Source organism: Zonotrichia albicollis, chromosome 11 (genome assembly GCF_047830755.1).
Source record: "Zonotrichia albicollis isolate bZonAlb1 chromosome 11, bZonAlb1.hap1, whole genome shotgun sequence".
Lineage (NCBI taxonomy): Eukaryota > Metazoa > Chordata > Aves > Passeriformes > Passerellidae > Zonotrichia > Zonotrichia albicollis.
Window position 1 is genome coordinate 8,434,205 of NC_133829.1, and position 27,985 is coordinate 8,462,189.

General features: G+C 40.0%; 1 protein-coding gene across 1 annotated transcript; it reads left to right on the forward strand.

Annotated features, from left to right (window-relative positions):
* Positions 1–27,927, forward strand: ABHD17C (abhydrolase domain containing 17C, depalmitoylase). The gene is made up of 3 exons (XM_005483415.4): positions 1–1,015; positions 23,114–23,293; positions 26,416–27,927. The coding sequence occupies exons 1-3, from the start codon at positions 483–485 to the stop codon at positions 26,633–26,635; spliced, it is 933 nt and encodes a 310-aa protein (XP_005483472.1). The 5' UTR covers positions 1–482; the 3' UTR covers positions 26,636–27,927.
* Positions 27,928–27,985: the final 58 nt, after the last annotated feature.

The following is a 27,985-nucleotide window of genomic DNA, read 5'->3' on the forward strand; positions in this document are numbered from 1 at the left end:
GTCCCGGGGGCCGGGGCGGAGCGGGTGGGGCCGCGCGTGGTGCGCTGTGTGCGGGAAGGTGCTTCCCTGGATCCTGCATGTTCCCTGCGGGGAGCCGGTGCGCCGCTCTGAGCCGTGGTATCGGGGAATTCATTTTGTAAATGTGTACGTGTGGCTCACGTGCGGTGAGGGGGGTCTAGGGTCGGGTTTTAGAGAGTTGCATTTGCTGTAGCGTTAGTTGCGGCGGGGGGGTTGAGGGCTGGTTGTAGCCCATCTGTGTTTCGTGGGGTTGTGTTTTGGGTTTGTATAAGCAGTTTCCAGGCTTTGAAGAGCTGCATTGCTGTTGCTGAACTGTAGTTCTTCCAAGGTTGCCATTGTTTGCGTTCTGGGAGGGCAGCTGGTGGCCTCGCAGGAAGGCGGCAGGTCGCGCCGGAGGAGGGCTCTGGGTCGGTTCCGTGTGACTTCTTTTCCAGGAGAGGTTTAGCTTTTCTCCGGCGTCTCTGATGCCAGAACAAGGCCCCAGAATGAACGGTTTCTCTCTGGGCGAGCTGTGCTGGCTGTTCTGCTGCCCGCCCTGCCCCAGCCGCATCGCTGCCAAGCTGGCCTTCCTGCCCCCGGAGCCCACGTACACCGTGCTGCAGCCCGAGCAGCAGCAGGAGCCCGGGGCGGCGGCCGGGGCGGGCACCCCCACGGGATCGGGCACCTGCAGCCTGCACCTGAGCGAGCGGGCCGACTGGCAGTATTCCCAGCGGGAACTGGATGCCGTGGAAGTGTTCTTCTCCCGCACGGCCCGAGATAACCGCCTGGGCTGCATGTTCGTTCGCTGTGCCCCCACTGGCCGGTACACGCTGCTCTTCTCGCACGGTAATGCTGTGGACCTGGGCCAGATGTGCAGCTTCTACATTGGCCTTGGCTCCCGCATCAACTGCAACGTCTTCTCCTATGACTACTCTGGCTACGGGGTGAGCACCGGCAAGCCCTCTGAGAAAAACCTGTATGCAGACATTGATGCAGCCTGGCAGGCCCTCAGGACAAGGTAAATGGATATTGGGGACAAGGTATTTCTGTATCTCCCTTTAATCCTAATAAGTCTGCACGGTTAACCTTGCTGAGTGGAGGGGAAGGGTTTGTAAATGGTTTCAGTTACTTTGGCGGCCTGACCAGATGTTCCATGAACAGCTACAGTGTGATTTACTGGATGGCTTCATTTGCTAAAACGATGGGCAAACCTCCATCCTTTGGCTTTTTCTAGATTTAGAGGATTATTTGGTTGTAATTTTTGTTAGCCATTGCTTCACCATTGAAAATCTCCATCTTGAGTAGGACATATTGGTTGCAGTTTGAACTTGCAGAGTGCAATAAACCTTGCCTGCCACTGTCTACACTTGGAGGTAACCCAGGTGAGCCAAAGCTCTGCCTGAATTTGGCTTACCAGGAAACTGATGGTGTTGTGTGACATGTTTGGCGTTTCGTGCAAGCTCCTGCAACATAGAAGTCTTTCTATTTTGGCTTCCAAACAACGCTATCCGATGCTTATGGTAGTGGGCTGGAAGGAAAAAGTGTTGACATCTGGAAGGAGAGCTGGGGTTTCTGCCTGGAGATGCCAAGGTATGTGGCATCCAAAGGGATGGAGCAACAGTGAGAAGGCTCTGGCAAGAGGCAGCATGGTGAGTGGAAACAGTGAGCCCTTGGCTTCTAGAAAATCTTGAGCAGAACTGCTGCCTCTGGCTCCTTGCTATGACTGATGGCTGTCCCTGGGCCTCCCACTTCTGTCCACAGAAACCATGAGCTCCTTTTGCTGTTGCATAAGTGGTTCTTAAAGTATGACCTCACAGAACATGTCCTGAAAGAAAGAGCTTTAAAAAGCTTAAATTGTAGTAGGCCAAGAGAAAAGAGTGATGAACGTTTTTAGTTCTTGGCTCTGGCATTCATAGACAAACTTGGCTTGCATGAAATGCGTATTTAATGTCTATCTTGGGGATACGTGCCAGCTTCAGAAATAGTGACAGGAGTTGTTACTAATTTAGATAATTGGCTTTGCAAGAATCCAGGGATTGGTTAGTTGTGGAGTCCAAATGCCTTTTGACATTGCTCTGCCTAAGTCAAGCAAAGAGCGGGGGGAGAAAGGTGTAGGGAGAAAGGTGTGTTCTGTCTGCTTGGTGAGCAAACCAGATTCTGGGCTTGTTTTCCAGGACTTTAAAAAAGATTTGTTTCCTTGAATATAAATAACATGGTCTTATGTAAAGAAGTGATTTTGATATGGTGTATGCATAATAAATTATTAAATGCCACTACAACACATCTGGGTGATGTAAATAAGATTCAAGGGAGGAAAAGTGCTACATCTAAACCAAGCCTAGATAGTGGTGGTCCTTCTCTCTTCCTTAATGTGTGTTTTTTTGTTTTTCACTTGATGTTTAGTTGATGATATTGTTTCATTTAAACCTTCTCAAGGTCTGAAAAAGTGCTTTCACATCTGCCTGGAGGTGCTTCTGTGCTGACAGGCATTTAGTATATGGTTATGTTCTACATAGGCCCAGAAACAAGGGGTTCCTTCACTTAAATCTTTTAAGAAACCTGACCCAGTAGGTGATTCCACCACATGCCCAGCTTGCTTTTAGAGGATCTTCAATAAATTTGTGACTGGACAGGTTTGTAGTTTTCTGTTAGTGTCCCTTGAGTGGTTTATACAAAATCTAGGCTCTGCTTTCCACCTTTAATTGAGAGGTTGAAATTTCCCAGCTCTTACTTTGCCATGTTTGTTAATTCTGTATTTTAGAGTAGTTAGCATTGGTAAGGTTTTTAGGAGCCAAAATCCATTGGAATTGGGTGCCCAGGGAAGCAGTGGGATCACCACCCTTAGAACAGTTCAAAGGGCATGTGAATGTGGCACTTGGGAATATGGTGGTGCTGCGTTCATGGTTGGACTCGGGGCTCTTTGAAATCTTTTCCAATGTTAACAGTTCTGTGATTTTAAGATTACAGTATTTTAGGTGCCCAGTAAAGAAGTTGGTCACTGTAAAGTGTAACCTTCAATAGGAAGTTAATAAATTCTATTAACAGATGACTGTGTTGGTTACAGGTATGAGTGAAACCTTTCCATCAGCCTTTCTGCTGATGAATTCTCCGAGTAACAGTGTGAACTTTACAAGACTGATCATTTGCTAGCCCTCAATCCAAGTGGCTCACAATTAGTGAAATATTCTGCAGCAGAAATCCAAGTATGCCTCTTGAGGTAAAATGTCATGTTATAGCATTTCTGCTGCAGCAGTTCCTCGGTAGCTCCAGGAGATTTTGTATGCTTTCATTCTTAATGCAAATTCCTGGCGTTTGGCCTCCAGTCATATGGTAGTGAACTGTAATGCAAAGTTAAAAGTGAAGTCTTAAAATAGAGGTTCACTGTGCCATCAAAAGCATTTAGTCATCTGTGCTAAGTTCCGTGGGAAGCTGTTGCTCTTCTGAATCCACCAGACGTTCCACCTGGCAGCAGAAAAGAATCATTAAAATGTTGGAAGTCTGAGACTCTTCCTTTTAAATTGTGCCTCTGAAGTACCACTGATACCTGGCAATCATTAATTTACCTGCATGTTTTGCAAGTTGCCTTGAGGAAGGTGGGGATTAACCCTGTGCTTGGAGAAAGCTCTCAAATTCTAGAAATGATGGTGAGCTGGCAGTGATGCTTTAAGTTTTAGCTTTCATATTTTTCACATTCTGCGCCACTTTAGTGTGTAACTCTGAGCTTCGTATTAAGTGTTAGCAAGTTCTCTTCACAGGGTAGGTAGTCAAAACAATCCTTTTCCAGCTTGAGATCAAGGACAACTGTTACAAGCTCCAGGCCCAAAAAGTATAAACAACGGTGAATTGAAGAGAGAAAACATTGAGGATGGAGCTTCATAACCTGGGGCTATAATTGGACAATCAACTCCAATATGCAAATGGACCAAAACTTATAAAAGTGTGAGACCTACTAACCAGTTGTCCATTTCGTGACATTTTGGGCTCATCCTGGGCATAGCCCTGGCCAGGCTCTTGTACTGCCTAAGGTGTATCCACTAAGGCCTTTTAATAAATACCTGCTTTATCCTTTAGCTCTGTCTAGCCTCTGTTCTAGGTCAGCCTTTAAAGACATCAGTTTGTTTTGCCATCATGGCTGCAGATTGTGACTGTATTCTTTCAAGGTCCTGAAACAGGGATCTTGCTGTCACATACACGTTTAGGAATCAAACCTGGCATAACAGATGATTATAAAGCTATCTGAAAACAGTGGATGAAAAAACAAAATCATCAAATTCTTTTGTTCAGTTTCAATTATCAGCCTGTCTTTGCAACATCAGTCTCAACTATTCTCCATTCTTTTAGTCTTTGTAAAGGAAATTTATTTTCCTTAATTTAAAGGAATTTAGTATTTCTTCTCATGAATAAACTCTGTCTTAAAGGATAATGTTACTAATTTTGAATTCTAACTGTCTTCCAGCCCAGTAAAGATGTTGACCTATAGTTTTGTTCCCTTAGAATGTATTTTTATAGATTTTTCTTCAGAGGCTGTAATTGTAGCATTGGTTGTTTTCATTCCACTATCAAGTATTGATCAGTGGTTAATTTGGTCTTTTATATGTATTTTTTTCCACTTGATTTACAAATTTCCATCTGGTATCTTAATGTTTCTCAGAAAGAATTTTCTGTCTTATTGTTACATATATTTTTGTAAGTGTTTTATTTTAGGCAGATTGGGCTGATTTTGTTGTTTGTTTCAAAATCAGAACCAAATTGAAGAGAATGTATATCAGACTGTCTTATTGTCCATGTGGTTTTAAGTTGCTGCTTTTTGCTCAGCTGTGTCTCTTATCCTGATATCTGATTGTCTTAATGCAACATCTGTGCAAAATGACTTGATTGTCCTCCTCTTCCCCCCTTTTCCTGAATCCCACATGGGAAGGTTGAACTTTCTAACACTTTTACATTAAGACAATGTACAGTACTTAAAAACAGGATGCACATGTAGGGCTTGGGTTCAGTGCTCAAGCACAAAACCATGGCTGCTTTGTCAATCACATGCTATTTATATTAAAATCAATTTGTATGTTCCCTAAAAATTTAAAGAAGGTTGGTGAAGTATTTTAAAGTCCCAGTGAAAAGAAAGAAGGCTCTGCTGCCCCACTGCCTCTGTTTCTGTAGTAAAGTATCAGAGCAGAACCTGTTAGTCCATCTTTTGGATCCTGAAAGGAAGTGAAGAAAATGTAATTAATAAATAGCCTAGAAGAGCTGTTCCTGTTGCATTTAACAAGATACAGCTTAATTTGTTTTTCATGGTGCGCAATATAAGCAAGTATTTTTAAGCTTTTAATAAATGATAGATGGTATTGTAATGTTTAAGTACTTAATTCTCAAAATGGGTGCATTTGAATTTGTCTTTCAATCCATAGGAGAGCCTTGGTTCACTTTAGTTTTCCCTATTCTTCTTGGTCAATATGGTGTGATGAAAGGAATTGAATTGTGAAATGGTGTAGTAAAATCCACAGGCCTTTGATCTCTGGTTAGCAGATGAAATGTTTAAGTAGCTTTTAAAATTATTTTGCCAAATTTAATGTTAAAAAATGCACAAACTTTTAATTATGCAGGAATTTTATTTTTTGTGGTGCTGATTATCTGGAGATTATTGCTGTTTCCTGTGTAGGAGCTGGTGGAGAAGTCTTACATTGAGTAAAATCAGGAACACACCTAATTGGATTAGGCCAGAGTGATAACTAATCTTCTGAGGTTGTGTCAGTTAAGTTTGTCTCCATTCTGATGTGAAGAGGTGCTTACAGCTTTCCAGGTGAATAGCAGCTTCAGGGGATGTTTGCCTTTCCTAATCAAAATAGTAAATTTCTACTTTAATTTTCTTTGCAACAGAATTTTGCAAAGATGTTGCTTTGCTTCACTTGCACCATATTTTGTACATGATCTAAGCCAAGTTCTCTAGATTGGATGTTTAAAGGTTTTTATCAAAAGTTACCAACTAAATCCTGACATGTCAAAAGGCAGTGCTGGGCAGAGTCACAGTTAGTAGTCCTGGAGTAACAGAGTTTTCTTTCTTCATGGAGCATCAGCTGGTAGATTGTTCTTTTCAATAATGTTGTTACAATGTCTCCAAAGGATTGCTTAAATCTACTATCCTCTAAAACTTTTCCTGCCATGGTCAATTCTTCAAGAAAGGCTGCCTATAACTTGGAGCAAAAATAGATGCATGCACAATCCTCTGCTGTTGCTGTCTATGCAATGAGCAAAGATTAATTCAGATGATGAGTGTCCCTGGGACAAATACCAGCAACTGTTCAAAACAGGTGCTCTGATGTTCAAAGTTATTCAAAATGTTTACTGAGCTTTGGTGTTGTATTACATCTTCTAGTCACTGAAGTTAAAGTAGTTTTGTTAAATATTTCCCTGTTTCTGTCAGGACTACGAGATCAAAGCTTGTTTAAAAAGGAAAAAAAAAAAAAGGAAACTTTTTGCTGTCAAGAATGTTTTGCAACTGGTGTTCTTTGGGAAGAAAAATAAGCTGCCAAAGAGCCTTTGGCTAACAGTACATGCTCTCCTGAGTGTGGATAGTCCTGAAATTCAACTGCCTGAACTGGAGATATTGGTACAGAGGTTGTAGGACCTGGTTCTCAACATCATCAGAGCATTGAACATAAAAGATTCCTAGAGGAACATATTGTTAAACCCTCCATGCTGAAGTAACTGTCTGCTTTTTAGCACTAAATTACATGAAGTGCAGAGGAAAGGCAGCTTTTTCTCTCTCTCTCTAGGTACAGAATGTCACCTTTGGAAGCTGAGCTGGTGGTTGCTCTGCCCTGGCTGTTTGACCTGTGCATGTTGCTGGTAGCTCTTGGATTTGTTCAGTTTGTTCTTGACAGGGGAGTTTGAGCTGGACTCTCCTCAGTGGCTTTGCTCTGAAGCCAGGGTCAGCCTCCAGTCCATGACAACCTCAAAACCAAAAAAACCTCCAAAATTCACTCTTTACTCTATGTTACTCTGCTGCTTAGAAACATTCTGAAGTGCTGGGCTAAGTTTACACTGGTTCATTACTTGTGAACATAAGTAAAAAAAGCAAAAGAAAAAAAAAGTAGCAGTGCTGTCCAGGACTGTAGGTAGCTGTGGGAATGGATAGGTGGAAACCATTTCAGGGTATGCAAGGGGTTATCTGCTGGCAACTGGCTTTGTGGGAAGAACTGACAGTCAGCAAATGGATATTTCTGTGTCCACACTGAATGAAGAAAGCGGGCCCTTTTCAGTTTTCTGGGGTATTTCAGTCCTGTGATGTTTCCTCATGTGGAGATGGACTAGTACAAGGGCAGTGCCAAGTACTGGCTGTTTGGAGTCTCACTGCTGGGACTAAAGTCTGAATTCCCTATTTCCTTGTACTGTGATGTGCCAGTGTGATTATACTGACTTTCTTCCCTGCCCCAAACCTATTTCTGAGTTCCACAGTTGTATTCTCTGTTGGTTTAAAGGCCAACAGTCTCAACATTATGCAGCACTAGTAAAGAAAATGAACAAATAACATAGAGGTTTGGTTTTTTTGGTTTTTTTGGTTTTTTTTTTTCTCAAAGCTGATAATAAATTTAATGAATAACTAAGAATCCTTTCTGCCCTCCTTCACAAATGTAAATTAATTACAAGGCTGCATTGGAAGCAGTTGAAATGAGTCATAAAACAAGGTGCAGATTTGTTGTATCTAATGTGCTTGTATACATATAGGCTTGCTTTTCCAAGTAGCCCCTAAGAAGATCAGAAATCTTTTCCTGTGGATTAGGAGATGCTTCAGTTGTCACTGAACTTGAGAGAAATTAAGGCCACCTGTGTACAAGATGAGGAACTGAATCTAGGAAAAAAATACTTTTACAGTCTTGAGTGCTGATGGCTCTTTGGTGTCTGAAATGATTAAGAATTGTTTTTTGTCTGACTCTTAAAGCTTGGGTTTGTATGGCCTAAAATACAAAACCAAACCAATAGACAGTATCTGCCTGTATCTCCTGTGTCAGTTGGTGGTGGATAATTGAGATTGCTGCAGATGAGCACTGGTGAATTGAATGTTGCAGTGACCCATTTGCTGCTGCTTCATCTCGACTGCCCTGCTTTCCAGTTTTTAGATGAATGACTTACATTGGTCTTGCATGCTCAGCCTGACATCTGATGATGAAGCTCAATTTCATTCCTGACTAAAACTGAGTGGTTTGTTGGCAGTGGTTTTTTTCAGTGTGTCAGGTTGTGGGAGCAATGGGAAATGGGGTTATAAACCCAGGAAATGCTGTGTGAACACAGAGGAATAAAGATGCTTTTAACAGAAGGCAAAGAATGTAGATTGGGATGGATGAATAGTGCACAGTGTCAGCTTAAGGACAGAGGAACATCTTTGCATTCTTTATTCCGAGGGCTAATTTGAGAAAAATGGGTTACTGTTATTTGCACATTAAGCTCTGCTGCCCACAAACAATCACAGAAAGGTGCAGGCATAGGTCAGTTGTATAATGACAGAGTTATACTGGCATTATCTGTATCCATATCTTTATATTTTTAACCACTATGTTAGCTCTACAGAACGAAGGTTCTCCTGTTAGAATTAAACATTGTGGTTGGATTTGCTGACTATGAGACCGAATAATACAAAGGCACAAAATTGGATTAAACAGCAAAATCTGGCTCAATGCCCGCTCACCTTCCCATCCTTGGTTTCATGTCTCTTGATAAGCACATGCATGTCTTTGGGAAAATCCCCATAATCATCAAATAAATCTGTATCCTCTCGACTTTCAAAAAGGGGAATTCCATGTGGGTTAATAAATGAAGAATGATGTTGATGTGGAAGATGAGGTTTTAAGTTAGTATACTTGTCTCAAAGTCTAGAGGGAAAAATTTAAATGAGAGGTAATCTCAAAGTATTGCCTTTGGTTTTTATTTTGTATTGCAAATTTGTCAGAAGAGCTTTTTGTCTGCTTTTCTGACATTAATATTATTTATTGGTACAGTCTCTTGAAGTTCTTTCTAGGTGTACCTTCAAGATGAAAATTCTATTTTCAGCTGTTGATTAGGAATTGATTTAACATTAGACAGTTTGAGCTATGTTCTTAGGAAGATTAGTTTTACTATGCCTTATTAAAAATCCTGCTTACATATAGAAATGTTACTTTAAGAACTTTGACTCATAGGAGCCTTATTTATCAGCCAAGGCATGCTGCTAACTGAGCTGCATAGCTCAGTGTCTGGCAAGTGACCCTTCTCAAGGCATGCAGTGCCAGCCAGAAGCTCTAAGATACTCTTTATTATTATTATTTTAGAGGATACTGCCACATTTCTTAAGATCTCAGTGTGTTAGACCAGTTAATTTTAACTTTGTTCTATGGCATGGCCATTTCTTTCTGTGTGCAGCAGAACAACAGTGGAGTAATGGAACATGGGAGCCAATAAATCTGAAAGGTCTGAGGCCAACTTCAACACTTTTCTCAGGAAAGCACCTTTAAATAGTATGACTTGAAATATTTCCCTTTTAATAAGGTTGTTTACAATGGGTTTTGCTAGATTAGAGAATCTAACTATTCCTCCTAACTTCTAGTTAGCTTTGCTATGGATGTCCTTACAGAGCTGGAAAAATGGTGTTCAACATCAGCAAAGATGCAAAACCAGCTGGTTTTTTCCCAGTGTGCAGATAAACTGAGATTAAGTTCAGATTATTTTGGCATTATTCCATGCATTTTAATAGTTCTTTATCATAAATTAAACAAGATATTTTGTCTATTACACTACATATTGCAAGCCTTAATAATATGCAACATATAAAAGCCAACAACAATAAAAAGTGAATTCTGTTGAGCACTTATAACCAAAATGGTGTATAGAACCATTTATACTTTAAAGGAAAGTTTGAGAGGTTAACTTGGTGCCTTAAGCACTGGAATAGTTTGGGCAGAACTTAATCATTGTCCCAACTTTGTATAGTCATCCCCAACATCTGATGAATTTAAGTGGGATTTTAGCTGTAGGACAGCCTGGGAAAAGTGGCATCTTTCAAGAAAATACTCTTGGATTTGGAGCGTGTTCTCCAGGGCAAATTACAGAAGTTTTTTTCCAGCATGCTATTTGTTGTTTAGAACTTCATTTCTCACAAAGGTGTTTGTAAGTTTTAAGTGTTGTTTTGGATTATTTTTGAAAGAAGTAGCTAATTTCATATAATATTTACTTTGGAGGTGTTCCCTGGACAATTCTTACCTTGAGGCAGCTACTCAAGAGCCAGTCAGTTTCCTTCTTCCACTAAGACAGAAATGTACCTCAACTTGGGTATTTAAGTTGTATTACACGTTTTGTTTGTAGTATATTTTGTTGTAGCTCCCTACTGCAAAAAGCTTGTCTTTTTCTGATAAAGTATGGGCTTTAATGTGTGTTAATGTTACAGAAAAAGTTACTGTTTCAGTCTGGGAGTGAGCATCTCATCAAGTTTAACAAACTGTAAAAGTACCAGCGTTGTGGGAAGAGGTGGGGTAATGTTTCAGCTTCAGTTTTGCTATTTTTATGCGTAGGGGTTTATGAAGGTGTAACCTTTGCTCACACTGGTTAATAAATACACTGGTAGTTACCCATGTGTTGCAGGCAGCACTTTGTGATGTGAGCAGCACCCTTTCAGGAGTCACTACAGCAGTTTAAGATATCAAGTGGGGTCTCAACCTTAAGCCTGTCCAGTGTGCCTACAAGGTTTTGATTTGCTCTGTCTCTGCCAGCTTCCAACCTTCTGTTTCTCTGATAGCAAAACCGTCTGCCCTCTCCCCTGAACTCTTGCTAATTATTCATGTAATGTGATGTTCACTTCTAAAGACTGCTGTGCATAGGCCCAGTACAATTAGTTCTTTATCCTCTCTTTGAAATTTGTACTAAAAATCAATCTGATAATGTAGAAATTACTATCTGTAAAGGAATACAAGGCACAAAGTTGGCTTTTAGAAAAAGAAATTGCTGTGATTTGTATTTATATTAATAAAAAATGAAGGTGATGGAACATACTTGAAGATAATTTGGATCTGAATTTTTGATAGATCTTGAAAGATAATATTGTCATAAATCCCAAATGTTCATAGAGTTTTGTAGAGAGCGAGTGGGTTGTTGTAAATCCTCCTTTATTTATTGAGTTCTTTTTTATCCTGAGATGAAGGAATCTGGTGCCAAATATCCCACCCTTCCAAATTGGATGCCCTTCTGTCAACTCATCTAAGATCTGTAGATCATTTTGTGTAGAGCATTGAACAGACACTATTGACACAAATAGGATCTGGCACCTTCCAATTATTTCAGGAAATTACTCTTTCCATCCAAAAATCCACTCTAATATTTCTAATAAAGAACATGAATCCCAAGTATTGTGGATATTTCTTACCTAGATGTAGTTCTAAATTTGTTGCATTTCAGCAGCAGGAGGAGCTGCACTAAAGAGTATTATTTTCTTTGGTTGACTTTCACAACAATTTTCTATTTTTATTTTTAGTACATTAATTTGCGTGTTAATTTGAAATAAAGGTGTTAGCTTAAACTTAGTTCATTTAATTACTGGAATTTTGAGGGGCAGAGGAGGATTTAGCAGGTATCATTTGTTTTCTGTTACTCTCTTTTTCATCTTTCCAATATTCCTGGTCCTTCTGGGCCTTGTGAGCTATGTTCTTTCCTGTTCTTCACTGTAGAACTGGTCAGACTTCCTCCTTAATTTTTTTTTTCTAAATTCTCATTTCATATTCCTATTTAGCCTCTCTCTTGGAAGCTTTATGGTATTAGGAGAAAGGGAAACACGATATCCGTTGGAACTCTAAAATGGAACTATGCAGAGCTAAATAGGAAAAATGTGTTTTGGGGGAGTAAGGAGTAGTAGCTTGTAACTGAAAGTGTCCATGTTGTGAAATGGTGAACTGCAAAAAACCTACATGGCCAAATGCCAACTTGAGTAGTAACACAGACATTAATACACTTCTTTTCCAAGCACTGTGCTGTTATCTTTTATTTCAAAAATAGAAACCCCAACAGTACAAGACTTCTTTATGCTGTGCTGGTTTATTGGGAGGCAGTGAAGTGCCGGTGTGGCATGGACAGGAATTGCTAACATTTTTTCCTGCATAACCAGTTGTTCTGTGGTGATCCTGCATGCAGTCAAGCAGGGAGCCTACATGCTTTACAAGGACTGCATCAGAGACAGAGGCAAATAGGGGCATGAATAACTTCCAGAAGCTGCTCTTCTTCTCTTTTAAATTCTTTTAAATTTCAAAGATGCAGCTGCAGATCAGTTTCTACCTTTAGCATCAGCTGAAATAATGACCTTAAGTGATTACATTAACAATTGTCCTTGATCCACTTCGAGGTACTTCTGTTTCTTGTGGCATAGCTGGTAATTGCTTGGTAAGCATCCTTTTTAGAGAGGAAAAAGTTTTGACTAGCAAGAAATCTTTCACTAAAAAACTACAAAAGCAATTGGCCCTGTTAACTAGGTGTGTTGGCAGAAAATGAAGTCTCCAAGTGTGCTGCTTGATCATTCTTCAAACCTTTTGATTTACACAATGTGGACAAAATGTCTTTTACTCCGTAGATTCTGATGATCCCAGATAAGACAGCTGGATAAATTGAACAAGTACATATCACCTGGTTTCAGGACTGAATTTTCTCATCCGAGTTTCAAAAGTCTGTACTTTTCTGGATGTACAGATGTACTCTTCCAAATTTTTAAAATAACATTTGTTGCTTTAAGGCAGGTTAAGTTTACTAATGTGTAATGTTTCTACATATCATTAAATGCAGGTGTATGTTTCTGTAAAAAATTACTTTTTTGTGCTATCTTTTCAGTTTCTTAGTGAGCACAAGGCAGGTTTTATAAGCACTTCAACCAAACAGAAGTACACAGGAGAAACTGACTCTGTGCTAAATTTCATTGTACAGAATTCTAAGTAGTATTTACTGAGAGAAGGGAAGAGGGATTTAGCCCCTGGGTTTGTGGTGATAAAGGCTGTGGCTAGGAAATTTGATTTTTAAGCTCTGAACTAGTTATCTGTGGTCTGCTGTTCTAAAACATATGGTACTGTTAATCCTAGTGATTGCTATATATTTTTTTAATCATCTTAGGTTTATATTGACTGTTACTGGGGGTTGAACATTGATTGTGCTAAAAGTTCATTAAAGGAGCATGTGCAAGATGAGGATGCTTGGGAAGAAAGGAATAGATGAGTCTGATTTAAAAGTCAAGAGTGCCAATATAAAAACGGCACAGAAAAAGCCAGAACACTGAGGTTTTCTTGTCTCTGAAAAGATACTGGATTAATCTTTTCAGGTAATAAATTGCTTTCATGAAATGACTGTCATCTTCCATTTGCCACTTATCATTCTTGGTATTTGCTGGAATATTTAATGAATCCACTTGAAAATGGATAATTGAGAGAGACAGGAGAGATGCATCAGGAGAGTTGTGTTTTTCTGCAAGGCTGTGAATTTGGCACTTTTTGAAAGCAGATGTTTAAACATATGCAGATTCACACTGTGACAAAGCTCAGTGTTTTGAGCAAATAAAAAATTGGTATGTGTTTTCTCCACTTACCATGGGGTGGGGAAAAATAGAGGTTACAGTGTCATTTATCCAAGTAGGATTTTTCCCTGTTTATGATTCACGAGACATGTCATTGCAGAGGAAGAGCCTATTGTTTTGATTCTTAAATCAAAAGAAAATACTGTCTTTCTTCAAGGCTGTGGAAATGGTTAGAGTAAGTCAGAGAAACACAAAATGTTTCCAGGGAATTGAAGGAGGGCTATCCAAGCAGGATGTATGGCCTCCTGGATAACACAAACTGGGACACTTCTGCACTGGGCTTCTCTACAGAGCCCTTCAGTGTGTGAGTTACTGCATTTCTTTGAGAGGAGCTCATTCTTCCCTAATAACTTGGTTCTTCTACAGTGCTTGGGCATATTAGTGTGAGTCTATAAAGGAGAGAGAAATTCTGCTGCCAGCTGAGTCACCTTCATACAATGCTGGCTGCTAAAAGACTCATGTTCTGGGGACAGATGCCTTCATTGCTGTTGATTCTTTTTAGGAGCATTGGACCAGTTTGCTGTGATGGATCACTTTTGTGTCAGGAGCTCTGTGCCATTCTTGTCCTCCATCCTGCCTTTCTGATCTCATCTCTTTTCTCTTGGAGACTCAAATCACTGCCTGAGCCACACTAATGCTTCTGCATGGCAGAAATGCTGCATCCACTTTGTCTGCTTTGCATTCCTGCAAGGCCTTATCCATTCCAGCTCCTGTGTAATCCTCTTGGACTCCAGCTCTGCTGCTCTGTGGGAGAGACAGCATTGAGATTTGCAGGGGTCTTTGAAGAACAGTGTGAAAATGTCAGCTGTAATAGGATTTTGGATACGAGCACCTGCTGTTTGTGTAGACAGTTCAATTTTTTCTTTGTTCTCCACTGTCAGCATTATGGAGGTAACACTTGGATTTTTTTTTTTACCAGCTTGTGTTTTATATACAGCTACACTTGTCTGTAAGTGATGTAAGGAAAATGCTGTATCAGTGCCACATATTTCACATTTAATGGCTTGTCAGCTATATCAAATAATCATAGCAAAACCAAATAATTTAATGCGCTAATATTTGAGAATGTGAAGATCTTAGTAAAACCTGTAAGGGAAATGCTTTTACTTTGAGACTGAAGCATAAACAAAATTACAATAAACAGATAAAAGAGCATGCAAAAGGAAGGCAAGAATGGAAAAAAGCACAAACAACAGACAAACCACAAAACAGAAACCCCACACACAAAAGAAAATATTTGAATTCAAAGAGTGGTGGGATTCATTATCTGAGCAGTTCAAGGGCCAGTTTCTACCGATATAAGTTTCTGAGTGCTCTGCTTTGAATTTTTTTCACCTAAACTTCCAAATATTAGTCTCCAAATATGAGAAAACCATTTAATGCTGCTATAGCGTCCAGGCAACTAACTGCCTTCAGCCAAATTTAGAGATTTACTTCTAGTTTAATATCCTTAGGTCAGGAATATCTTTTTTTTTATGAAGTTACAGTGTGTGTGACTAACCAGCTGTGCAAACCTTCTGGTGAGACATTTTTGGTGAGCTTTGCAGTTTGATCCATTGCAGGCTAGGTTTACTCTTATTTCATTCTGTGCTTATACATTGATAGCTATTTTCAGATACTACAGCCTGATACATTGAAAGGAAACTTAACTGGAGCCATTTATTTTTGTTTTCCCTGTCCTGGTTTGTGCACTGGAGCAGTTATTCCCTGCTTTGTGGGCAGCTGGGCTGTAGCTGCTGGAAGGGGTGAAATATCAGAGATGGGTGGAACAGGCAGCAGCAGCTCTGGTCAAAAGCCACTGTGCTCCTGCCAGGAATAATCCCAGCTCACGAGTCAGAGGCTTGAGCCTTGCCCAGGTGCAGCTCATGGCAATTAGTGCCACAGCAGGGTGGCCTCACCTCAGTGTGGAGCTTCAGGTGTGTAGGGGCAAGGGAAATAAATCAAGGAGTTGTGTTTGATGTGAAGAGTCCTGGCAAGAGCAGTGCTGGAGACAGGTGCAACAGGGGCTTCAATAAACAGATGGAAATACCTGAAGGAGAAGACAGTGCTCCTGAACAAAAGTGGTTTGAGAACTGTGGAAAGCTGCAGGATTGTTTCCTCCAGGCTTGTAAACCCTCAGTTTCCCAGTGCTGAGCCAAGGCTGGTGAGGAGGGTGATGTGATGGGCTTGGGAGGTGGCCAAAATGCATTGGCTCTCTGTGCAGTTTCAGCCTCAGGAGCAAGGCAGGGCTCTCCAGTTTGGAAGTAGATGAAATCGAAGAAACAGCCATGAAAGCACAAAACTTGTGGGAATGCAAAACCAGTATTAGTATTTGTACTCATATTTGCTTAGTGTCTCCTAGAGAATCAATTTCTGTGTTAGTTGACACATACTTGTTCTAACTGCAGTCTTTAAATGTAAAGATAATGTGTTAATGTACGTGGATATCATAAAATCTTCCTTGTTTTTCATAACAACCCTTACTAGGTGCACAATTAGAAGGAGTAGTTTACCTTGTTTTTCATGTTTTGAGTGTAGGATACCCAAAAGTGCAGCCTTTTGTCATCAGTAAAAAGATGGTTGGAGTTTTAATGACACATCAAGTGTTGTGAGGTGTAGTGATCTATCTTAGCTCTGCTGTATTAGAGCATGGGCTGTGTGTGTGTAGTTGCAGTAAAAATAGCCCAGCAGGAGAGAGATGAGGTTGACACTGAGGGTGAAGATAGTGGATTCCTTCAGAAGATACTATAGACTGAGCAGCTATGTGAAAATAGCTGAATTTTTTTGCTGTCTCAGTTTATTTAAATGTACCTCAGAGAATGGCTGTATAGGTTTTGTACACTGCTTGCAGTAAAGAGTATATACTAGAAGTAGCTGACTGAGTATTTGTGAATTATTTATGCTGTGGTCATAAAGCTCAGTAGCCAGCCAAAGTTTCCAGTCTTTTCTGTATTCCAGGTTTATTTGTTACAGAGCATCTTAATTAAATGCAAAATACTTTTGCATTCATTAAAGTTAACTCCAGTGCTCTATTTTTAAAATAATTGGAGTAAAAAATTAATTTTATATGCCATTTACCTGTTGTGTCATGGGACTAAATGGTGTCAATCAAGATTGGCCTAAGAAGGCACTTTGGAAGAAGCAGGAAAACCATGAGCTCCCATGTTTGTTCAAATTCAAAACTATAATCTTGTGCCAGTGCTGTCTGCAGAACTCCAGTTGGTTTTAAGGGAGCTAAAGCAAAGAAAATGGTGGCAGTGGGAATTATGTTTGAATATATCCATGTATTTAGGTCCTATTTCCATTAGCTTCTTGTATTTCAACTTACAGTGGGTTTGGTGTATGTTTGCCCCTGTGATTAGAGAAACAAAGCAATTCCCAGCATTTAGAAGTGGTTATTTAGGAATTAATTTAGGAAGGTGCTCACTCCCTCTCATTGCATGAGTGTGCAATGAGTTTGGAGTGTTCTCCTTTTTTGACACAGCAGTGCAATGGTGAAGGTGGGATTTCAACACATGCCTGAGCCACATCATTGCTCATTTTTCTTGGATGTTTTACAAGAGTCCTTCTTGCTTGTCAGTGGCCTTCTTGCTTTCACTCAATATGAAAGAATTAATACTTGTAGGGGCTAAGTTATTCTGTTACATCAGCATGCCCATGGCATAAGTTCCTGCTTAAATTTCAGTGCACATTTAATGAAAACTCTATTTCCTGCTTCCCTGCTATCTAGGGAAATAAAAACCAAACACAAAAACCCCCAGTCAGGCAGAAGCAATGGTGTTTGTTGTTTATACATAAAATTGCTAGTTCATGTGCTAGACAAATGAGCAATCTATCATAAACCAAACACCAAAATCACTATCCTGGGTTATTGTGGTGGAGAAAAGTCATGTTATAAATACAGTTGAGTCCTCAGTACGAGAGAAAACAAAGGAGGTTTTACTTGTTAGTTCCTTAAAAACATAAATAGATGTGCAAACACAGATTGCCTATTTTTTGCCTGGGGGAAAAGGAACTTCCTGGTAAGGGTGAAGCTGGGGTGAAAAAAGGAGGTGTGGATTTACTGTTTGAGAGCACTTGGCTTGCTCTGAGTCCTGAGCAGTTTCACTTTGGTCAGAGGTGTTTCCCACTTTGAAACATGACAACTTCAGGAGCCCATGTTTGAGGCAGATGAACAAAATGGGACTTAAGGCTGTATTTCAAAAAGGAACAATTTTTAGACAAACTAGTGTTGTTTGGATTAAAAAAACAAGTCATCCAACTGTCACTCCAAATCCACTCAGTGCAGATTAGCATAATTCAGTTAATTTAAAATGTAATCTCATTACAGTTTGTACTGGAGAATGCCATGAAATACCATTTACCTCCCCTGGTTGTTCAGGGCAAGCTTGCAGTGGCTTCACTAGTCAGCAGTGTGTAGATCCCCGCTTTTGTCATGGATGCTTGAGTTCCCAGTGATACTCAATATCCTTGTCAGGACTTGGTTGAACTGTGAGCACAGTTCTCAGTGTTTGATAACAGATCACTGATTGTCACAGGACTGTAATCAAGAACCAGCTGCAGTGATTTTATGCTTTGGTATAATTAAGTTACTGCAGGGCAAATGATCATCTTCAGAAGTGCCTAGAAGTTGCTTCTACTTGATCCATTTATTATTGATAGGAAGAGAGGAGCGGGTACATCACTGGATTAGTGCTGCAGTCACAGAGTCCAGCAAGCCTGTAGGAGTGTGATATTTGCTAATACCATCCAGAATTGCCTGTAAGAGGGCATTTCCAAGAGTCAAAGGTTCATTCTGTTATCCCACTATCAGCTTATATTGGTTAGCGCTGGGGTTTCTCCATGGCATAATCAAAAATGACTCTGGTGTGGTAGTAAAAGTAACAGTGATATAAAACTGTGGTGGAGTCCTTGATTAAATTTCTCTGCCAGCCATTTAAATTATTTTGAGAGTGAACACATTTGTGGAATTACTTGCTCCTGTGACAGTGTGCTGGGACATAGGCCAGAAAAATTGGTCTCTCTCTTTTGCAGCTTCATAAGCCAGAGTACAACCCAGTTTTGGCTTTTAGCTCATGAAAATGTGAAGTGAAATAGAGTGCGGTGTACCATAACTTGAATTGCATAGCACTTGTAGGTCTGGAGAGGAACAAGGTAGAGAAGGAGGAAATCTCATGATTTAAAGTGTCAGTGTCAGTAAAACAGTGAAGAATTTTAGACCTGTGTTTGTGTGAATTCAGGGAAACTGGAGAAACTGGCACAGGGACACTTTTTGTGTGCCAGGGTTTCCTGTGAATCCTGAAATCTGATTTTTCTCATTTGACAGTTGTTACGGTTAACTCAAAAAATCCTTAATCTAATGCCTTCCTCTCAAATTCATGTTGGCATTTAGACTGAAAATCTGCTGTAATTTCTCTAATATTTTGGCTGACATGCTGGGGTGGTACTTGCTGAAGCACAATGCAAAATGCAGTGTTTTGATCTGATATTGTAAATTTCTTGCAATAATCATTATTGACTAAGTTGCTAGTGTTGATTTATTTTAGTGTAAAAGTCACACAGCATAAAATCATAATATATGCAATCTGCTCTGTGACTTACCTAACTGAGGATTTTTGTTTTCCTTTCTACCCCCGAAATTAGATTCTTTAGATTCATACAGGATTAAATAGCCACTTATTTCTGAAAATATATATGGATACCTTATGGAAATGTATAATGATGCTAGAAAATACCTATCTGTGGTTCTTAGCAAGTGATCTAAATTTCTCTGGATTATTAAGCTTAGAGATAATTCATTTCGAAAAGGTGATAAATAGTATTTTGTGACAAATGGGTTTGTGCAGACAGGAAGAACTAGACTTGAACAGGTTATGAAGAGCTGAGTACGTGTATGTTCTAGTAAAGGTACTCTAGAAGTCACTATTTCCTCCAAACTGGGGCATGATATGTGTTATTCCTGATGTCCACTGGATTTTCTTTGTGTCTTGAAAATGATTTATTTAATTGGTGTTTGCTGGAGAAGGGAGTGCCCAGTTTCAGACTCAGTCCCCTTGTGAGAATGCAGGAGCTGGTTACCTCATTTTCCTGGCCTTGTAAATTTATGTATTTTGTGTTGTAAGGAAGAACTCGCCCATCACTCCCTGCCTGAGTTTAGCAGCAGTTAAACACTAAGTCTCATAGCATTATGGAGTGGGGTTTGTGTCATCAAAATTCCCTGCATGGACAGTTCCTGCAAACTGATTTATTGCTGTTACTGAGTACAGGCTGCTCTCTCTGCTTTCCTGTTCAGGTAAGGGGCAAAGGGACAGCAAATGTCATAAAAATTCAAACTGAAAATACAAGGTGAAGCTGACTTCATGGATTCAGTAAGCCTGGCAAAAGGACTGGCCTCATTAATGAATATGTACTTGGCATTTTTGAGGACTGGCAGCTTTGGCTGTGAACATTGCAGGGTTTCAGCTGTGACACTCTGGAGTCCCTGCAGCAGCATTCCACTGGCACTCTGCACTGAGCAAGGAGAGAGTAAAAATAGCAATGGTAGACTTTCCAGTGCTATGGCTCAAAGCTGGAGCCCTGGGGGGAGCAGGGATTCGGGATCTCAGGCTCATAATTAAAGATGCTTTGAGATAATACATGGTTTGCACATAGTGCTGTCATCCAGGAAGTCTGAGGTACTTTGCATGGCAGTTGATGCCATCATCGCTGTTGTATGAGGAAAATGAGGAGGGACATGGCCCGAGCACAGCCATACAGCCAAGCAGGGGATCTGCTGGCGTGACTGAGGTCTCTTATTACTCTGAATAAGTAGAAGAGTCTGGAGTGTGGATTCTTAATAACCAGCTTCTGTGCACGTACTTCATGCTAGCATGGGGAGACCAGAAATGCTGGTAAACCTCATTTACTGAGGCAGAAACACAGGGAAAAAAAAAACCAACCAACCCCAAACTACTGTTATTATAGACTGTGGGGTGTTTGGGACCTTAGCTAGACCTGGACTGAAGATCTAGGTACAGGGAGCTTACTGCTTGTGAGGTAACTGGAATGTGTAAGCCACACCATGTATTGAGACTGGAATAGGCTGGAGAACTTCGAGCTTTCCCACTTCTGTTCATGGGAAAGGGGAAGCAGAAATGCTTGCATGATTTATACAGCAGTAGCTGCAGTTCTCAGTAATGGAGTTCCCTTCTGGAAAAAAAGCATGCCTGCCCTTTTTTCTTCTCTTTTCCCCCCGCTTTGTCAAAGCAGGGTTTTGCATATGCCCATGGTAACTGAGTTGTTTCCTGCTTTGGCTTTGCTGAAGGCTGGTTTCCACATTGCTGTCTTGCCCTGCTTGTTTAGAACTCTGTGATGGGGCTCCACAGGAGAAGTGCCCAAGCATATCCAGAAATTTTCCTTGGCTCTCCTGCTCCCTCGGATGGAGCTCTGTTTCCACAGAGACCAAAGCTTGTGTGTTTCAAGGAAGTTATTTTTAGGGGCTGCTGTTTAGCTGGTGGAAAGACTTTCTTCCTTAATAGGAGAGCAGACTGTAACAGGATTCCTCCTTTCCAGAGTGTCTTTTGCTTTTTTCTACCATATTCTTTCCCTTTTTCTGTGTCACCCAGTTTCCCTTTCATTGCTGCCTTCTTACCCATATCTGCCCTTCCCCTCTTCTCTTTCACTTTCTGTATCACTGCCCCTGTTGTGCAAGGATCTAACACAAGGAAGTTTGCAGAGAGTGGGGGAGGGACCCAGCCTCTGCTTTAAGAACTGTGTTTTAAAGATAAAGCCCCCAGGTGGGTTTGTACCTGGGCTTGCTGAGTCACCACTGGGCAGTGTTTGTGAGAACAGAGAGCATCATGGAGCCAAACCCTCAGCTCTGAGGACCTTGCCCAGCTCAATTATTCATGCCCTTTGCTCATGAGTTGTCCTGTGTCCTTTGGCCTCAGGATAAATAAATATTACATGTAGCAGTTTCTGCTGATGTTTGCTGTAAGCACCATGTCTCCCTTGATGACCTAATGGCAAAGGGCTTTAAAAGATAAATCTGTTACAGTAACTCTTCTGTCTTGTAAAGGGGAACTGTCCCTAAATAAAACAGCCCCAGAGATTCTTTTAGTTGTTAGTCAGTAGGATTGTAAAGCAGAAGACATTTGCTGTAATGACAGGCTAAGAGTGCACTAACTCAGTGTCTTAATACCCTTTTACAATTATTCATTTTGTCCAGATTGTCACACTTCCTTTCTGTGGAGTTGGAATAGTTGTAGTGATGAAGGGCTACTTTAAATTTAGACGTATCTCTGGGCTTTTTAAATGGTGCTATAGACTGTATCTGACTTTACCTGGCATACTGTGAAACATCTTTTTCTCTGGAGTACCTATTGCCACAACAGCAAGTTTCTCCCCCTACAATATGAGATGTTTTCAGAAACAAAATAACATCAAAAGGAGTGAGTCTAAAGCTGATCAGTGTTGGAGAAATTTGCCATACTAAGGCAATTGGATGTGTTGAATTCTCTTGTCACTCTATGCTTTCCTGTTATCCTGTGATTCTCATTCAAACATCTGTTTCCACATTCTGCTTATATTGTAAACCTTTTAGAAAGGAAACTTCACATTTATCATGATACTGCTGTTCAGGGTGGCGTTGCAAAACCTACCAGCATTAATATCATTCCATGCCCACTGAAATGCCATGTGGGTGATCATGTTCCAGTCCTGTTTTCTTGTGTATCCCTGATGCTGTTGTATTTCTGCCTGTGTTTAATATGCTGCAACAGCTGGCAGATGGGCTGGATGCATGTGGTGCCTTTGGGGTGCATGCCTCCAGCCCTCCCCACCCAGCAGCTGGAACCAAGTCTGTGATGCCAAGATTTTGTTCCAAGGTCCTGTTAACCGAGTCAGCCAGGCCCTGCTGTGTGCTGGACCACGGCTAACACTAAGAGAGAAAAAAATCTGCTACAAAAGCTGCACAACATCTCTTTAAAAACATCAGCCTGTGGCTGTGGTGACAGACTGCCAGCATCAGCTGCTGCTTGGTTACCAAGAGGATAAAATTTTACTCCTGAGAGATATTTTTATACAGTTGCTTATTCATATAATAGTAGATGCCAAAAGCACCCTTATGCTCAGCAGTATAAAAATATTAAGAAAATTTCAGTTTCACAGAGGCCACAATCCAGTCTAGTTATACTTCATCATGAAACAAGGCAGTCCTGACAGCCTGTAATTGGACGATTAGTACTGGATTATTCTTAATTTTAATTATTAATTGATCTTTCTTCTACTGTCTCGTTTGGCACATACCAGATCATTTAGCTCCTTGAAAGTTGAATATCCTCCAGGCCTGCTATACACCTTGCAAGCTTTGTAAGGAAATTGAAACCTTTCAGGTGTACATGGGGTATAGCAGGGTTTGCTTTTCATTGTTACAGCAGTGACCACAGCACTGTAGATGGTGTAGACTGTCAAAAAGACATGTTTTACACAAATTATTTTCTACTGGAAATGTGTTCTTTTCTGTATTCAATGGATGTGAAATATGATGTGTTTTGGCTTTTTTTTGTTTTAAAGGGATCTTTCTTTTCTCTACAGGTATGGTGTCAGTCCTGAGAACATTATCCTGTATGGCCAGAGCATTGGTACTGTCCCCACAGTAGACCTGGCATCTCGGTACGAGTGTGCAGCTGTGATCCTCCATTCTCCCCTGATGTCTGGCTTAAGGGTGGCTTTTCCTGACACCAGGAAAACCTACTGCTTTGATGCTTTCCCAAGGTATGTGTCACTGCTGCAAGGGGAGTTCTCTGCTCACCATTGTGTTTAAAAGGGACTGGTGGTGTGGCTAGATACTGAGACTTATATTTGGTCCTCCCTGCAGGGGGGGGATCTTGTAGGATCCTGATTTTGTGGCCAAAACAAAGTCCCTGTCTCATCTTTTAGAAGATATTAAGCTTGTTTTAAGAAGCTCTAGAAAATTATATACAACTGGTTTTGAGATAAAACATTTGCTTTTATAGTCTAGTTCTCACAGGAAAGCAATTGCAACAGACCTGGAGTACCCAACTGTTTGGGAATAGTAGAGGTCATGGGAGCAGCAGATTTTCTGGGAATCTTTTAGAACTTCTCATTTGATCCAGTTTAAGTTATGGGAGAATATGAGAGGGGAAGCCAGTGTCTCTAGAGCAGGACAGGGGGAAGCACAAGTAAAAAGCTTAGTGGTCCATGGAAGGGAGAAGATAAAACAGACACTCACTGAAGTCTTGGTCAAAACTTGGCTTTACTTCACGAAGTCATGCTTGTGATAAGTATAGTAAGGAATATTCATAGAATTTGTTATTTTTGTGTGGTTTTTTTTTTTTTTTGTTACAACAGATTAAAATTAGCAAATGTGGGAGGCCATAGGTAAAAATCCATAAGCCAGAACAGCTAGAAAGAATGGTGATGAAGTAATAGTGGCTCTCACAGTTCCCATGTTTAGAATCCTTTCAAGCATATTATTAGTTAATTAATTAACTTGTTGGAGGTGTAGACTGAATTTGAAGCACTTAAACTCCAGCTCATTCATCATTCTCAAACCTGAAATCCAATATTTACAAATGCTTCTGCAAGAGAGGAAAAAACAAAGCCTTAAAACATAGCTCTGATTACAGAAGTAACAGTGATTAGCTGTTACAAGCCAAATCAAACAACAGCTTTAAAAAGAAAAGTGGGAAGGGGAACAGTGACAGCAGATGTGCTGTAGCACTTGAGTATTTTGTTCTTGCCCTACTGAGCTGTTCATTGCTGTCAGTCTGACTTCCCTGGTACTGGGAGCAGTGAAAATAAACAGCAGTGCTCTTTATGAGTGTGTGCAGCTCAACTGTCTGTCTTCACAGTGGGAAACAAAATAGTTCTGTGTGCACCTACAGTGAGTTGCTATTATGTGCATTTTACGTTGGGACACCATGAGAATTTGGTCTCTGTAGATTTTTCTAGCTGCAGAGCTGTGTGGCTGAGAATACTAAGTAAGGCTAATGTGCAGTTTAAATACTGGTTTATGAGTCGCTGACTTGGCAATGGGATGCCTTCCAGTTTTCTGCAAAATATAAATATTATCTGGCTTAATGGTCTGTGAATATATGTGAAAAAAAAAGTTTCATTATATGAATACTGAAGTGAAAGGGATTTCCTACAATAAATGAGAACTTACTGTCTGGTCACAAAAATTATGCATAAATATCTCTGTAGCTGTTTTAGCTGATGGATCTTTTATACCAGACCTTTCATGGGCTTAAAACTTCAGTTTATGCAACATATTGATCATAAAGTATTTACATTGACTATGATACTAATTTTTGGATTAAATTATGGGAAAAAACAAAATCTGCATTATTCTGATGCCTCTTTTATGTTGGGATTTTTTTTATTCAGTGTAGCTGCACACAGCTCAAGTTCCACACAAGAAAAGTGAAATAAGGCTGCATTTTAATTTTAAATAGTACCTTAAATGGCATGAAACCTGGAGGGTTTTTTTGACAGCTATAGAGACAGAGACAGAGATGTGTTTACACTCAATACCAATGGCAGTTCTCTAGAATGCTGAATGTTGAGGTTTATAAGTGCTTAGTGCTTCAGTTTACATATTTTACTTAGCATTATATTTTCATAAAACTTTTTTGAACCTGTTTTTAAGTCAGGGTATGCTGGCATCTGTATTTTTAAAATACTTTTAAGCAGTCTTGATCATTTTGTAAAATCAATGGTCATGCCAAAATTGCATGCCTTCTTGTTCTTTAAGAGCTGGAGAATCCAAACACCTTTTATTTGCTACCATAAAAAAATAGATTTATCCTTCCATAAAATTGAGTAGTAGCAGCACTCATTTCTCTCCATTCCTGCATTTGTTGATGGAAGTGGAGCAGGGTAGGAAGCTGAGAGTTCATTAGCAAGTGGTGTCTCTACACAGATTTGGAGTCATTGGTAATTACCAGCATGAAATGGCTGGCTGGAAATAAAAGCTGGGGCCTGTGTGAGGAGAGTCAGAGAAAGCTGCTCCTCACTGCTTGCAAGTTCATGTGCTACCAGGATGCTTCATAATTGGGGTTTTCTGGCCTGACCCCTTCAGTGGGAATGTGCCTTTGTCACTCTTTGGTTCCCTCAGAAGCCATTTTCCTGTGACAGGTAGTCTCAAGCTATATTGGTCCGCTAAAGGTAGCTGGACAAAAGGAAAAATGTTACTCTAAAGCCACTTTGCAGTCACAGCTGGCAAGGAGGCTGGTTACATAAAGGAAATTGTGATTTCTGTGGTTTGCAGTTAAATATCCCTGTGTATTGCTCTTCTCCCACAGTTTTCTATTTCATTGATTGAACTTAAACAATCAATAGAACAGATTGTTTTCCTGTTGCTGAATCTGCCTAATTTGGGGGTTCAAAGACAGGTTTAAGCTCCATGAGCCAAAGCCTTTTTTGTTGTTGTTGTTAATGAAATCTTATGACTGGAATGTATTTAATTAGTTCCTAAGCTGTTAAATTGGAAGGTGATAATGTGTCATGTGAGAAGAGTCCATGCTTGCAGGATGTCCCATCGAATCTTACTTGCCTCACAGTGCTTTATGTGATAGTAACTCTTTTGGTGGGTGGTTTTTGGGTGCCAAACTTTATTTGCATGCTGCCCACTCAAGCTTGTTCCTGTTAACACTGGTGGGATGGTGGTGGTGGCATTGCAAGCTCCTTTTTCACACTTATGTTTTGGGAATGAGCCTTGTCCCATTTCACTTGTGCACAATTCCAGTGGTCTGCAGCCATTTAAAAATATCGTGTGGTAACTGGGTTGTTTGTCAACAGTTAAGCTTGCTTTCTCTAATTATGTGAAACTGAAAGTCTCAAACTGAGCTGTGTCTTTCTTTTCCTTCCCCCAGCATTGACAAGATCTCTAAAGTGACCTCTCCTGTGCTGGTCATCCACGGTACCGAGGACGAGGTGATCGATTTCTCCCATGGCCTGGCCATGTACGAGCGGTGTCCACGAGCAGTAGAGCCCCTCTGGGTGGAAGGGGCTGGGCATAATGACATAGAGCTTTATGCACAGTACTTAGAGAGACTAAAACAGTTCATATCTCATGAACTTCCCAACTCCTGAAGAAGCCTACCTGATTTTACCTCAGTTACTGTGAACGGAAGAAATTACCTGGTTTTGCACATGCTTTAACTGGATAGCTGTAATAGCTTTATACTATGAAGAAATACCCTGTCTTGGGGGTGTTCTAATCAAACATCTGATGAAATTTGTCTTTTCTATCTGGAAATGATTCTACTAATGCACACAAATATGGTCAACTACTGTAATTCCAACAATTTTTAGCTTCATTGCCCTGAAGGAAGTGGGAATCCTAGCTGCTTATGGGGACACTTTTTACCTAGTGCTGTATTAATCAAAGATCAGTTTTCTCTGTCTCACTTCAGATCATTTATAATTCTGTCCTACAAAGACTTTTTCCCCATTGTGTTCTCGGAGTGGAGAACACAACTGTTATGAGCTACAGCTTGTTCTGAACAATCATGGGTTCAATCTAAGGGAGTACTTTCTCTGTGAAGTTTCTAGCTGTGGTATTGTAACTGGAAAGTTATTGTGATGAAGTTCCCCCTCCTCCCTTCTAGTGTTCTTTTGTTAACTTACTGATCTTCCCAAGTAAATTATTTAAATATACTTTTACCTGAAAATAAACAAACTACTATATGGGGCTAAACTCTGTAACGACCTCTCCATTAGTTGTATAAACATAACTGGAATATTCTTAAAGGATCTAGGGACAAAACTGCTTTTGTTTAAAAATAAATGTGTAAATTTACTACTAGAAAACTCATTTTAATATTCAGATTGTCTGAATAATAGCCATAACAGACATTTCCTTCTGTAAAGCATTCCTGTAGACTTTTTAAAAGTACTGTACATATTTGAATTTACATTGTGCATAGATTCTTAATTGGTAGTTTTAATTTAAGTCTAGTTACAATAAACTGCAAAATTCTGGTTTGTATATGATTGAATACATTTTGTTAAAATATGTTTTTATCCCTATATTATTTTGCTATTAAAGTTTTATAAAGTTTCCAGGACAAGAAAAAAAATAGAATTTACACATTTATGTTTTGATGAATTATGTAACTAAATTTTCATTGAGCTGATCTTTTTAGTTTAGGAGTAATTTGATTCTTTGACACTGGAATCGCACAGATTATGCATCAGAAATGCAAAACACTTAAAAATTGTTACACTGCTAGGATAGGTCTAATTTTTCCAAATTTAAAGGCCTTAAATGTACTGTAAGCCTCAGATTGTTGTATAAATTGATTGCGATTGATTGCAGTTTGTGTCCTGTTGCTAGAGAGCAACACAGTGATTGTAATGGAATAAAGGATGCATGGATTAGAGCTTGCTCAAGTTTGGAATCTTATTTGGTGCATAATTTTCATACATGAGGAAAGTGTA

Bases quoted from the DNA above. Each gene is read 5' to 3' on its own strand.
- ABHD17C (XM_005483415.4), top strand. From the start codon at position 483: ATGCCAGAACAAGGCCCCAGAATGAACGGTTTCTCTCTGGGCGAGCTG. The intron at 1,016-23,113 runs GTAAATGGATAT...TTTTCTCTACAG, and splicing joins TGGCAGGCCCTCAGGACAAG to GTATGGTGTCAGTCCTGAGA. The intron at 23,294-26,415 runs GTATGTGTCACT...TCCTTCCCCCAG, and splicing joins TGCTTTGATGCTTTCCCAAG to CATTGACAAGATCTCTAAAG.